Source organism: Cupressus sempervirens, chromosome 9 (assembly GCF_028749045.1).
Source record: "Cupressus sempervirens isolate cs-2001-9-10 chromosome 9, ASM2874904v1, whole genome shotgun sequence".
NCBI lineage: Eukaryota > Viridiplantae > Streptophyta > Pinopsida > Cupressales > Cupressaceae > Cupressus > Cupressus sempervirens.
The window spans coordinates 511837766-511851939 of record NC_143126.1 but is presented as its reverse complement, the minus strand read 5'-3'; the positions used below and the strand labels follow the sequence as shown (position 1 = coordinate 511851939).

The following is a 14174-nucleotide window of genomic DNA, read 5'->3' as shown; positions in this document are numbered from 1 at the left end:
TGATAAGATTTGTTATGCATTGATAAAGCTATTTTATAAAGTTAAATTTAAATATTTAACTTTATTAATGCATAGACTATAGTTTGTGGGAAATATTTAAATTAAAAGAGTCCCCTTTATTTTATAACACATTGGAGACATAAGTTACATAAAGGGAGTTATGTTTTATCCCACATTGAGAAAACTAAGGATTGAGCTCTTGTGAGAACACTATAAAAGAAATGGAAGAGCTCCTTTTTAGTATGCTTGGATGAAGATTAATGTTATGTTGCTGGATATCTGATTATCGGGCTTGGAGGACGGAATCCCTCTTTGCTAGCATTCTCTTCACTGTTGAAAGACACAGTCAGGAGGATTAACGGTGTGTCCGAACACACTGGGTTTCATTTAGTGTTTTGCTACAATGCAGATGAATAGTGTTTTGCTACAGTGCGCGTGAATAGTGGTTGCTACAGTGCGCATGAATAGTGAATTTGCTACAGTACGTGAACAGTATTTGCAATAAGTTTATTGTTTATTCTTGCTGATTTGGGGGTTTGGAAGGCTGCCAACTACATTTGCAAAAATACTACAGCAACTAACTCCAGGTTTCTTCTGTCAAATTTTTATACTTTTGCATTGTAGTTGTTGAATACGAGACTGATATTTGTCACAGCATGTTAAACAATTGTTTGAGCACATTTACATGGCAAAAATCAATATTTAATTAGCAAATAAGAAGTTTCAGATTTTCCTATATATTGTAGTATGTGTGCAAAGTGTTTGACAAAAATGCTATGTTGAGTTATTAAGCAAATTAATTGATATCATAAAGTAGCTTGCAAGTTTCTTTATTTGGGAAAAATAGGGGAGGATACTACAATCGACATCTCCTTGGGGCACTTTGATTAAAATCAGATTGCATAAATTGGTTAGTTTAATCACTAACTAATTGTTATCCAACTAGAGATGTCGATTTCCATGGAAGCATTTGTAGGGCCGACCTGGAGAGGGACATGTCCTTTCTAAGAACATGCCCCTTGGGTCTTATACTTATATGGGGTGTAAATGTGGATAAAGGACACACAATCACAAATACAGTCTGCTCCTTTAGCATCTTACTGCCTCATTCAATTTATAGAAGAAGTAAATATTTATTGCAGAACTATACATCATTGCAAAAACACTTTATAGAGGTCTGGTATAAACAAAGATCATCTTCAGCAATGTTAAAAGTACTATATCTGTATTGACCTATCAGAATTTGCAGAAACTTTACATCTGCCACAAATCTTTAGATTTGAGTAGAGTTTGCATTCTAGTACACTAGTGTGTAAAATTATCTCCTTCAAAGACGGGAATTAACACATCAGACATGACATTGCTTGCCATATTTGATATTTGCCATAAAATATGGTCAGTGACCAAAATGCTCAACACAGTTTAAAAGAGATCTCTACAAATGAATACTCTCCTTGTCTCTTCAATTAGGACTCAAACTCAATAATTTCTTTTATTATTGTTTTGTTGAGAGAAATAAGTGTTGGTTACCACTGACAATACACTTAACTACAAAATATTTATTTTTCAAATTTACAAAAAGAACACTTTGTAAAAATATTCCAAATTATCATTTACAACTAATGTTCCCACATAAAAACTCTAAAGCCTTTTAACCAAAGCTTAAATAAAGTTTCAAGAATATTAACTTTTACTTCACTTTGAATGTAAACAGTCAAATTTTTAGAACTTAAAATAAATGCTGCCTGTGGAAAGCAAAATGCAAAAAAATAAATCATATGCAAATTTATTCCCCAACCACAGGAATTTCCTTTAGCGCTACAGTAGCTGTAAAACTCTTTTGCTCAGATCCAATATCGATGGCGGTTACTTTTCTTCATAGATGGCTTAAAATTAATGCTCTCTTCTTTTTGTACGTGAGTGATCCTTCCAACATGATTGCTTGTGCACACACAACAATTAAATTTCACAGCTTCAGCTGTAATCTTCCTCAAGCAAGTCTTCTTGTAGATGCAAACACGCATGCAGACTCTTCTGATTTATACTCTAAAAAATTCCTTTGTGTTTCGGTTTCCAAATTCTTTAGAGATAAATCTGGCTCTGGTACCAGATGAAGACAATTGAATTAAACAAAAGATGATCTGCTGATCACAAAACACAGATTACAACAGTATCAAATTGCCTTTTTGAAATGAGAGGCAAGGCATCTATTATGTAGAAAATTAAATGGTAGGTGACATTATGGAATTCAACCATGTGCACCAACAATCCAAATACAATATCAAAGAGCAGCTACTATCAACTAGAAAAGTAAATACATACAACCGTATATTTGATATGGTATAGCAGGGTCAAGAAAGGCTGACCCCCAAAGTCAAGAAAGGCAGCCCAATAGGAAATGGGCATTAATGTTGTCAGTAATTGACAATCTTACTGCAGGCAAGACCTTTTTGGTCAGAGATTGCAGGATGCTAATGTATTGACACATAGGAATGCAACAAGTTGAGTTTCTTCTTGTCATTTATTTATGGAAATAAGTTACTTCTGTTTAGTTATGGCAACTTCTTGATTGAGGCAAACTTTTGAGGTGTGTGATATGTGCAGTTACATAGAATACTTATGCTTATAAATTTATCTTGTTAACTTTTACTTTGCCAAAGCAACTTTCTTATATTATGTATTTACTTTGCACAGTTTCCAGAGTAGTTTGTTTTTGACAAAGGTGATAATCAAGTATGGCAGTAACAGATGATTCTGGGGATACTGCTCATAAGGTACAAATTTTATTTTATTTTCCCATTCTAATGTGTAATTTAGGGTTTTTGAATACGAAAACAAGAAAGAGATCTCAAAATACCAGGTTTACAATTGAAGTTAAGTGGTTACTTTTTAGTTTTAATGTGATTTTCAATTTATGCACAGTTGATAACCACTGCCAGCATCCAAACTTAAGAGGAATCAAGTTGTATTTTTTTCTCTCTTGTAGTGTTTTCTTTAACTTGAATGTGTAACTTACTAGAGGAACTTATTGATCCTAACTCACACGAATTCTTTCTATTAATATTGACCCTAAATCGTAATAACTGCCCAGATCTATGAACTATTCAATCTCTAATTACAAATCAAAAGCTTGCTATACGTCGGGTCTATATTATTTGAATCTTGCTTGAATTCAATATTGATTCATAATCTTACTGAAGGTTTGGTTGTTAACGTGCTCATTTAAAATAAGTACACAATTCATTTATTGCTTTCATCTTTCTAATTTTGTCCTTTTGGCATGTTTCTAAATTTATAATATTCTCCTTTGTCAGTGCATTAACTTGTAACTTATAATTGCAAATTAGCTACTAAGTGTCAACTGTTTAGTCAAATCTATATATGAAAATGAGTACCTTCCTTTGAGGGTTATCTAAGGGGCTACACTAAGCTAATCGCCAAACACGTTGGCTTTTATTAGATGAAAAAAGTTTTGTCAAGATGTTAGTTGTTTTCTTGAGTTCCACAATATTGTAACTCAACTTCATCTCTTTCAATTAGAACTGTAAGAATGAGAGTGAATTTGGACATGTTTTGATTTTTTTGAACATGCACAGAGTGGAAGATTATTGACCATCTTAAGCACACTTTTATGTCTACATCATAGTTGGAAAACTCGCCAAAAGAAAAAACTCGCCAAGCCCCCCAAAAGTTTAATCGGGAAAAACTCGGCGATTTTTAAAAAAAACTCGGGAACTTAAAAAAATCGTTGAAATTTAATTAAAAATACATTTATTTTGCAAAATTTAATGAGAAGATGCATCGAATAAGTTAAATAAAGAGAATACAAAAGAAACAAGCAGAGTTTAGATATATATAAATGCACGATGCGTACAAAATTGCATTCTCATGCGGAATGCTCATGGCAAGAAGCAAAATAGTAAATAGTTCTTGGCATCAAACAATGCAGCCGAGTTTTTAAAAAAAAATCGCCGAGTTTTTAGTAAAAACTCGCCGAGTAATCGGCGAGTTTTTTCCCAACAGCCGAGTTTTTATTCCTGCGAGTTTTTCTGGGATTTACTCGCCCAGCTTAAATACTTGGCGAGTGTTTAAAACTCGCCGAGTAATCTGCGAGTTTTCCATCTATGGTCTACATTGTCTAGCTTTGAATCAGAGTGGCTTCTTCTAAATCCAAATCTTTAAGGACAAGGATTGATTGTTTTTATTTTTTAGATTGGTAAGAGGATTTTATTAGGGGCCCTTGCTTAAGAGTTAAAACAATAAAACGTAAAATTAGTCATGAATCAGGAGAAAAAATATTTTAAAAACTTCTTACATAGCCGTTTTTTTTTTGTATTATCTCAGCTACTACCAAGAAAAGGCACATGACAACAAAAGTTTATGAGTAATCACTGCAGAAAATACAGATCAGCACTTGAAGGGTAAGCTGAGTCCTCGATAATTGTAGATGGTTTCTCCATCTTACTTATCACACATCCACTATGATTATATTCATCACCATGTTGTCTATATTGTCATCAGCAGTGGCCACATCCACCGCAATTGTTCCCACATCCTTGTTATGGTAAATCGATGTTGTTGTAGTTGTATTAAACAAAGGAGATGAAAGCTCTTTATATAGATTTACAAAGACAATTTTTTTGAAAGAAACAATCATGAACTAAAGACGAAAATAGAAACTACTTAATAAACTAGAAACTAACTAAAATAATCATGAAAGAAACATTATAATATTTAATATCATCCTATAATAATCATTGTCTAACTGCTTTCTTTTGCTGAGATACCACATTCAGACCTTACTAGCTAGGTTTGGGTTTGTCGCAGGTCTAGATTTGGGTTGGGTCTGTGGCTGATTTGGGCAAGGTCCATGCGGATCCTTTGACCTGTGAACCCAGGCGGTCCCACAGTCCGTGTTGCAGATCCTACGTGGACCCAGGTGGACCCCACGTGGACCCACAACCCATGGGGCCAAATTTTTTTTTAAAAACACAAAAAAACTGTTGGAAGCATGAATGCTGATTATACTTCTATGGGGGAGTATTGTAGAAACATGATTAGATCATTATCATGATGATATGTTACATTCATGATTGTGTTTGTCATTGATGTCAACATAGCAATTTTCTGTGGTATCCGACTGAAGAACAGTGGAAAGATCAAGTTGGTACAGATAGATAGTTGAGCATTTTCACTAAGCGAGGTTAAAGGGAGATACTACTAAGTATCTAGTATATGCAACTAACTTGGGAAGCATAAGATATTAATTCTGGAAGAAGCTATGCAAGTTTTGGTGAAGATTGTTTTGATATAGAGTTTACAGAAGCATGTTCTGGTAAATTTGTTATATCTCTTAGCAGAGTTGTTATTCTGAGAAGTCGAAGTTAAATATGTGAAGAAAACGTTCTGGAGATGACGTAGGTAAGCTCGCTTGTCATAATATTACATGTACGGAAAGTTATTCAAGTTACAAGGTGAAGAATTAATGTTATCACTAAGTGTAAAGTGTTCTGAATGAGGTCCTATAATAATTAATTGAGAAGGTGTAATCACCAACTCAGGGAATTGTTTTATGGATTCGGTATAAAGGAAGGACATTTTCCTTTGTCAAGCATAGAATGGATTAATGATTGCAAGAAGCACGAAGAGTGGAATGCGAAGATAAGTAGAGCAGAGCGAAGGTGAAGGAAACTTTGTTGTTGAGGTTTTATTGTGTGATCCGAAGTTTGATATTTGGATCTGAGGTTCGTGACCTAGTCTACAAGGTCTGACAGTGATTGGTCCGGTTGACAGGACAGAGGAAAGAAGTTAAAGTACAAGACAGACAATTATTCTGCAATGAATAGTTGAGAGATCAGTTGGACAGTGAGTTTAGTGGTCTTGCCCCAGAAGCTATTTGTACAATGGGTCCTTCTGTCTTCCACAACTCCTAATAGGGTTGGCAGAACTCCTAACAGGGTTGGAATCTCCTAATAGAGATTCAAAGTCTCCTAACAAGAACTCATATGTACTAAATGTTGTAATAGACTCCTAATAGGGTCCATCTTCTAACAAGGAATATTTATATTAGTACATCATCTTGTGGGCATCATTCCCACCGGGGTTTTCCCTCTGATCAAGGGTTTCCCTAGTTAACACATTTGGTGTAATTGTGTATGTACATTTTGTTATGGTTGCTATTTACTTTGGTTGAATGGTTAAGATTATATTAGGTTGATAAATGTTTTAATTATTGGATAACTGATTCAACCCCCCCTCCCCAACCTTCAGTTATCTTGGTAGACTATTGTTTCTAATTAAAACAACTTAAAAAACACATAAATCAACATTTTTAAAATTTTCTTCTAACCCTAAAAGGAGCCTATTAGAATACATCAAATGCATTTTATTTCTCCTTTGCTCTCTCAGTTGACAACACTGCAAAAATTAAATTCCATCCAAAATATTTAGATCAGCTTGCAAGAAAAACTTGGAGTGTCTCTTCAAAATTCCTTTAAAATGTGAATTCAGAGGTCCCCCCATGTTTACAATTGAATGAAAAAGTAGCAAGCCATGCTTGCCCAGTACAACGAGTCTTTGGATCAGCTGTCCAAAACAAAGTTGTACACCTTGAATTTTCTTAATGAGATAAATAGATTAATTCTAACTTAATTTAAGGAAGAAAATAACTACAGTCAAATTGAAAGAATCAAAGAAAACAGATTGATAAATTAAAATAAGAAATCTTGTAGGAATAAAAAGGGGTCTACTCTTAAACATACCTTTCTCACAAGAAACTTAGAAAGTAGGGTGCCATGCATAAAACAAAAAGAAAAATCATCCCCTCTGATAGATGACAGTTAGAAAAAATAATTGCACTTCTACAAGCTAAATTTTATAATATTAAGTCTTCATGCATGTTGATACAAGCAAAGATCGGACGAGAGAAGATAATCTTTTTAATTTTTAAATTGCTGAATGCTATGTTCCACAAAACTTGGGAATACATTTCAGCACCTGCACAACACAATTTTTTAAACCTGTGAAAATAGATCAAAGGTAAATGAAACAACTAACATAAGAAATTTAGTAAAAACTAAAAGATAACAGATTTGGGGCACTTTTATTTGTTAATTCCTATTAAAGAATTCTATTAATTTTCTAAACCTGTGAAAAAAGTATCAATTATAAAGGAACACACTTTAAAAAATAAAGTAAACTATTAAACACTTGTCACTATTATTATTATGTTTCAAACTTTATTATTAGATGAACTAGTCTATGTTTTGAATTTTATCGCAATTCTATAATTCAATGTATGATTTTCTTTAGAATTGTGAACATAGATTAATGAGCAAGTATTTAATTTTTATCTTTGACATTTGGCATTGATCAATGATCAAGCAACATATGTTTATACTGTTGGTGTTTTAAAACTACCAGGCAACAAAATACCTAATACCAAGATTCAAAAGATAGAGACAGTCTAAGGACTAGCTACTTCCTATATTCAACTGAAACTTCTTTAGATTTGGACCAACATTAACAAAATCTCATGGATTTTCTACACTTCAGGCTTTGCAAGGCCTAGGTGGGTGCACCATAGGGATAAAATGATTGGACACTTGATATTTTCTTCACACTACACTTTATTGATATTCTTCTCTTCAAATCTATCCCCTACAGAAAAAATGGTCACAATTATTCTTAGATTTGCAAATGGTTCTTGATTACAACAGCTAACTATAACACACAGTGAATTATTGCAAGTAAGTACTGACCAACAATTGTTTCTTCATTACAGAAAAGTAAAAGTTGATTTGATTTACGTTTGTGCTTTATGCAACCACATGATTTCTTCAATATGCATCTGAATAGATGATCAGTGCCCTATCCATTGGTATAAAGAGTCTTGTTGTGAGATTTTCACACCATCGCCCCAACATTTTTGGGGACCCCCTTTTTTGGGCAAGCCTTGGCAATTTTTGTGGGTGTTGGAAATTTTTCGGTTGCCTTAGCAAAATTTGGAGTTGTCTAGAGGCTTTTGAATTAGTGATTTTACACCTTGGATGCCTTTGACCCAGGAAGGGATTTGGTTTGTTTCACATGGTGGGAAGCTAGATTTTCCTAAACATGTAATTTCGTCCTTAGGCCTAGCTGATTTCAACAACAACATTTTTTTTAAGGTTAAAACAATACATGGTAGGATAAAATTGCAAATTTTGGACTTTGACAGATTTTGAAAATTTGGTTTAATTGAACAATTTTGAACATTTTCAAAATGAATTTTAGATTTAGTTGTTTTGAAAAATTTTGAAATTTTTCGGTGAAAAGAAATTTGTGATAGTGAAAGTGAATTTAGAGTTTGAATTTCGATTGCTAGGTGTTTACCACATAGGTTAATTAAGAAATGCACACAGATAATGAACACGAACAGGAGCACTCCTTTATTCGCATATGCCAACAGATTACATAACTGTTGATAAGATCAGATAAGATAAGATCATTTACAATGAACCCAGATGGGTTATAAATACTTTTCGTTGAACCTTTCCGAAGGGGTCCGTTGGCTACATAACAATACTAATCTACCCGTCAGCTACAAAATCTTTACCAACGACATGAACCCGTCGGCCCGTTGGCTACAAAATCTTTATCGACGACAACACCCTGTCGGCTACAGTTTCTACCGACATCATCCCCCCCAAAAGAAAAGTCGTCTTCGGACGACAATTACAAGATACTCGAGACAAATTAACACACACAAAATACATTAACTGACTAACAACACAAGATTGATCACTTCCACATTCGTCTCGTACTTGGAACAAATTGGTCTCCAACCCATGCCAGGTCTCATCAACTGGTCACATTTCTCACGACTGATAACCACAACGACCGGGGGTCTAGGGGGCAACACCCCCAGCGGGGTTGAGTGGCAGCGCCCCCGCGGGGTCCTGGGGTAGTGCCCCAGGTGCACTCCCTGCCGCAATACAGGGCGGCGTCGGGGGCAACGCCCCTCGCCGCCAAGACCAAATTAGCACTCTGAAACCCACACAAAAATGTATGAAACACACTATTTTTGCAATTTCTTCTGATCCCACACTCTTTCTGGCAAGCATTGATGTTATCCCTTCCCTTTGGCATCATCCGTTACTCATTCCGAACAATTTGAATCTTTCGTCGTTTTTTTGTTTGTTTGTTTGTTTGTTTTTGCTCCTCCCTCTGCTCGTCCGTTGCTGTGCCTCCAAACTTCGGCGTGCAATCGCAACAGTGGTGCATGCATTAGCTCATAAAATCCTGCAAGAGCTTCTTCTGGTGCCAATGTCAATCCGTTGAAAGAGGTTTCCTCACCACGGCTAAATGAATGGAAAAGTCTTAACCAAGAATTACATCAAGGGCCAGCCAGGCCAAGCGTCATTTCCTCTGAGCACCAACGGATCTGGAAGGGAGAAGATAGAGCCGTGCATAACCCATGAATATATAACACACCATTGCTATCCTGTGGAGATAACTGTTGCACGCAAGACAGAAGACATCCGTGGGAACAAACTATCCGTGGAAGAAGAAGGCCCGGGCGTGGAAGAATGAAAGGTCTCCGCCGAAGATGAAACCGTGGCCAAGGAAGAAGCACTCGCGGAGGAAAAAAACTCTGTACGCGGGAGAACATGAAACACCTGCGGGGATAACACCCACGGATAACTGCGGGACCACCCGCGGAAAGCTCCCCATGGGACAGGTGTCCATGGGACAACCTGCCCGCGGAGCAGCAATCCGTGGGCACATTTTCTCCCTTTTTTTCAAATTTTTAATGTTTTTTTTTACAATATTTTTTTTTAAAATTTTCCTTTTTTTTTCCAATTTTTCTTTTTCTTTTTTCAAATAAAAAAAAATACAACTCAATTTTCCCTCCACACTTCGCCATTCCATGACGACGAGGGAGTTAAAAGATACATAACGCCACCTGCTGAACTAGAGAGCCATCTGTGGATAGAGAAGTAAGTGTGCAAGAAATAAAGCAAACTGCGGAAGAAGGAACACCACCGGGGGTGGAAGAAGATGCCATCGAGGGAGAATGAAGACAACTCGCAATCATAATGCACCTTGCAAAAGAATCGCACCACAACATTTGTGGAAAAGAGTGTTGAGCGCCGGAGAACAAGTTTGAAAACCACCGTTATAAATAGACCGTGGAAATTAAAAGGACACCCTAGAGAGGATCTTAGTCTGCGAAAATTAAAGCCGCCATCACAAAAAGTTAAACCGCAGCCAAAAATAGTCACCCACGGAGGAACCAAGTCCGCGGAAGGAGAGGGAGTTGTGGAGTTTAATCCGCGGAAGACAGGAAAAAGCTGCACTACGCCGTGGTTGAAAAAGTGAAGCTGCCAATGAACAAGATGAGCCTGCGGACACCAAGATGCAATCCACGGAGAATAGAAAGCCATCCGCACAACAAAAGTCCGTGGGAGATAAAGGCAAGCCGTGGGGAACAAAAGACTTCCTGCGGAGACACAGCCAGCGAAAAAGGTGTTTGTAGAACAGTCCGCGAGACCCCTGTTCGGGCAGACTCTGCTCACTCTTTGATCATCCTCTGGTTTCTTCTCTACTTTTTCGTCAACCTTCGTTGTCTTCAACTGTCCTTTTCCCTGTGTGATTTTCTTTACTTATCCCTCTTCCTTTGTGATTTTCTTCACTTCTCCTTTTACTTTGTTCGCTTGCTTTCTTTTCTTACCCTTCTTACGCTTGCCCTCGCTTTCTTCATTCTCAATTTTTTTCTCAACCATTTCATTGATCTCTATTTTCCCCGAGAGCTTTTGCTTTGTCATTGTTTTCACAGTAACCTTGATCTCCTTCTCTGATTCATTCTGCAGCTCCACTTTTTTCGAAGTTGACTCATCGGCCTCATCTCCCAAATTCATGGTTTGTAGTGTGGCTTCATTGTATTTGATGGGCTCCCCCTCAGTGAATGCATGGGCAGGTGTCTCATCCAGCGGCGCATCCCCCTCTTTCATTTCTCTGAATTCTCTTGGAAACTCATCTCCGTTGTGGCCTTCCTCTACTGTCAGTACATTGCAGCTCTGGAACAGTTCGTAGTCCTCCATCTGCCAGCGGAAGAGACCATTGACTGAGTCCAGATTGTCGTCTGTTGAGCCTCCTTCCAATCACAGTTCGTAGTCCTCCATCTGCCAGTGGAAGAGACCATTGACTGAGTCCAGATTGTCGTCTGTTGAGCCTCCTTCCAATCGCAGGACTCCCTCTTGATCCGGTTCCATACTTTGTCTGCCTTCATCCTCCTCTTCTTTGGAATCTGATGACAGGGCTTCTTCCCAGACCATTTGGGTGTGCAAATTGACGACAAATTGCCGACCTTTACTTTCAAGTGACAGGGTGTTCTTATTCCAGTCGTGTCTAACTTTGGCTTGAATAAGCCATCCGCGGCCTAGGATGGCATCGTATCCTTTTCTCTTCAGCGGGATCACAACAAAGTCAAGCAGGAACGGTTGTGTGCCAATCGTCACCGGTTGTGCCATCAGAACGCTGAGAGGTTTAATGCCCTGTTGGTCTGTTGTCAACAACTGGAATGTAGGTGGCCACAGCGTCAGTTGTCCTAGCTTCCTCCAGGTGTCCTCGGGTAAGACATTTACGTCGGACCGTCCGTCGCCTTTTGTGTTTGTGAGAACATGTTCGAGGATCCCCATCTTGACGATCGCCGGATGCCGTCCGGATGTGAGGGCTAGCAACATTGGATCTTCTCTGCCTGCAGCAATTTCCTTCCCTCTTCTTGGTTCTCCTGGTACCTTAGGAACTGGCACAATATTTGTGAGAGCGAATCGGAACTGAGGCATTGAAAGAAGCAAATCATTTATCTTAACCGGTACCTCCATTTGCAAAATTTGCCATACGATGTTTTGTTCCGCAGCGTTCCTTGCCGAGGTGCCAGTGGTGTCTTTTAGCTGCGAGGTCTCCGCCTGCGATGCCTTTTCAATCTCTGCCCATGTTTCCTCCAATTTCCTCTTTTCTTCTGCCGAGTCCGGGTACACCTTTGCTTGCCTCTGTGTAATTGCCAGAACCTCCTCTTCGTCTGTTTTGATAGTGATCAAATTTACTCCGGATTTTGGGCACTTGGCATCTTCATGGTTGTTGAGTCCGCACATCTGCATAATAATTTTGGTGTGTTTGTTGTTGTACAATCCCGCGCAAAATGACCCCACAAATTACATGCTCGGCATTGAACGATCAGCCGTCCGTTTGCATCATACTGAATTCAACTTCAGTTGCCATTGTTATTGTTATTGTTCGCATTGTTATTGTTGTTTTGCCCTCTGCTATTATTCCTGTACCCACCCGAAGTGGCACCATCAATGTTTGCATTTCTGTTCCCTCTTGACGTGGAAGCTGCCTGTGTCAGGAGCACTTGTTGATGTCCTCTGGTTTTCATGTTGAAGGGGCATTCTTTTGTGGAATGTCCCATAATCTAACAAATATTACAAAACTAGTTCTTTGGACAGGACCCTTTAGTATAACCTTCCGTCTTACATTCCGTGCACCACAGCTCGCTTCCCTTTGTCTCCTTTTGCATGTTTTTAAATTCTTTCATCATACGGATCATGTCCTTTTGTAGGGCGCAGACCTTCTTGCTACTATTTTCATCATCACTGCTATCCTCTCTCGAGGATGCGTCATCATCTGAGTCGGAGGAACTATTCTTCTTCTTTTTCGTCCTCTGCTCGCTTTCTAAGTTCATCGCTCTGTTGTATGCTTCTGTGTATGATGATGGCGGCACAATTTTCATCTTCTTTTGCAACTTTGGCATAGGCCTTCCACGAACCATCTTTTCTGTAGTCCGTCTGCCGGCTTATTTTCCATTTTACTTATCAAATCTTTTAATTTCTTGGCGTAGACGTGGATAGTTTCATTCTTCCCTTGCTTCGTATTGTATATCTCTGTGACAATTTCGTTGTCGTCGCGCAATAGTAGAAATTCGACAGTAAACTCGTTAAGGTTGTCCCAAGTGGTTAAGTTCTGGGAATCTGCATTGGCGAACCAATCAATTGCAACACCTCGTAGGGTTGCCGGAAACTGTCGGACCCATTCGTTTGTATCTGTTATGCCATTTGCCCTCCAAATCGTTTCGCATGTTTTACAGTGTCGGATCGGATCGGCCGTACCATCACCATCAAATTTCGGCAACTTTTCTTTTGGTCTTGCCATTACTACTGGATTTTGTGCACGGGCGTTGTTTGGTCCTGCAACACTGGTGCTGTTCACTCCCACAACGTGGCTTTGCACTCCCACACCGACGATCTGCAATCCCACATCGGTGGACTGTTCTCCCACATCGGCGGTCTGCACTTCCACACCGGTAGACTGTTCTCCCACACCAGCGGTCTGCACTCCTACACCAGTGCTCTACTCTCCGACACCGGTAGACTGTTCTCCCACACCGGCGATCTGCTCTCCCACACCGGTGGTTTGCTCTTCAACACCGGCGGTCTGCTCCCCCACATCGGCGGTCTCAACAGCTGCGAACCTTGGTGAAGAAGGATCTTCTGAAGTTGTCCCTTGCGAAAGTGTATCCCGGACGAAGAGCTCACTCCACGCTCGTGCTCCCTCGGCACTTCGAGCCGTGCGAGTCAATTTTCTTTTGTTTGGATTCTCTTCCCTCGGCGAATACAAATTCAAAAACTCCTCCCTTGCTTCTTCGACCAACTCCACCCACTGTCGAGTCTCCTCCAACAATTCTTCCGTGCTCTAGTGTCTGTCGGCAATCTTTTAAAATCTCCTTCGGCGCTCAACCTGTTGTGCCAAAATTAAATTTTCTTGGATAGTACGTATGCCATCTTTCCCCTTTATCTTATTTCGATCCTTGTTAAGCTGATTTGGCATTAAGCTTCATTCCTCCCTCCTTCCAAGTTCATAGGGCAACGATGCCAAATGTTTACCGCATAGGTTAATTAAAAAATGCACAGAGATAATGAACACAAACAGCAGCACTCCTTTATTCGCATATGCCAACAAATTACATAACTGTTGATAAGATCAGATAAGATGAGATCATTTACAATGAACCTAGATGGGGTATAAATACTTTTTGCCGAACCTTTCCGAAGGGGTCCGTCGGCTACATAACAATACTAATCTACCCGTTGGCTACAAAATCTTTACCGATGACATGAACCCATCGGCCCGTCGGC

At 38.8% G+C, this 14174-nt stretch overlaps 1 protein-coding gene across 1 annotated transcript in view; it reads left to right on the top strand.

Annotated features, from left to right (window-relative positions):
- Positions 1 to 14174, top strand: part of LOC149539599 (Mitochondrial import inner membrane translocase subunit Tim17/Tim22/Tim23 family protein) — a 116336-nt gene that overhangs the window by 41647 nt on the left and 60515 nt on the right. Inside the window, exon 3 of the mRNA XM_089800828.1 lies at positions 2695 to 2774. Within this exon, the coding sequence (XP_089656954.1) occupies positions 2736 to 2774 (39 nt within the window). The 5' untranslated portion in view covers positions 2695 to 2735. The remainder of the gene's footprint in view (positions 1 to 2694; positions 2775 to 14174) is intronic.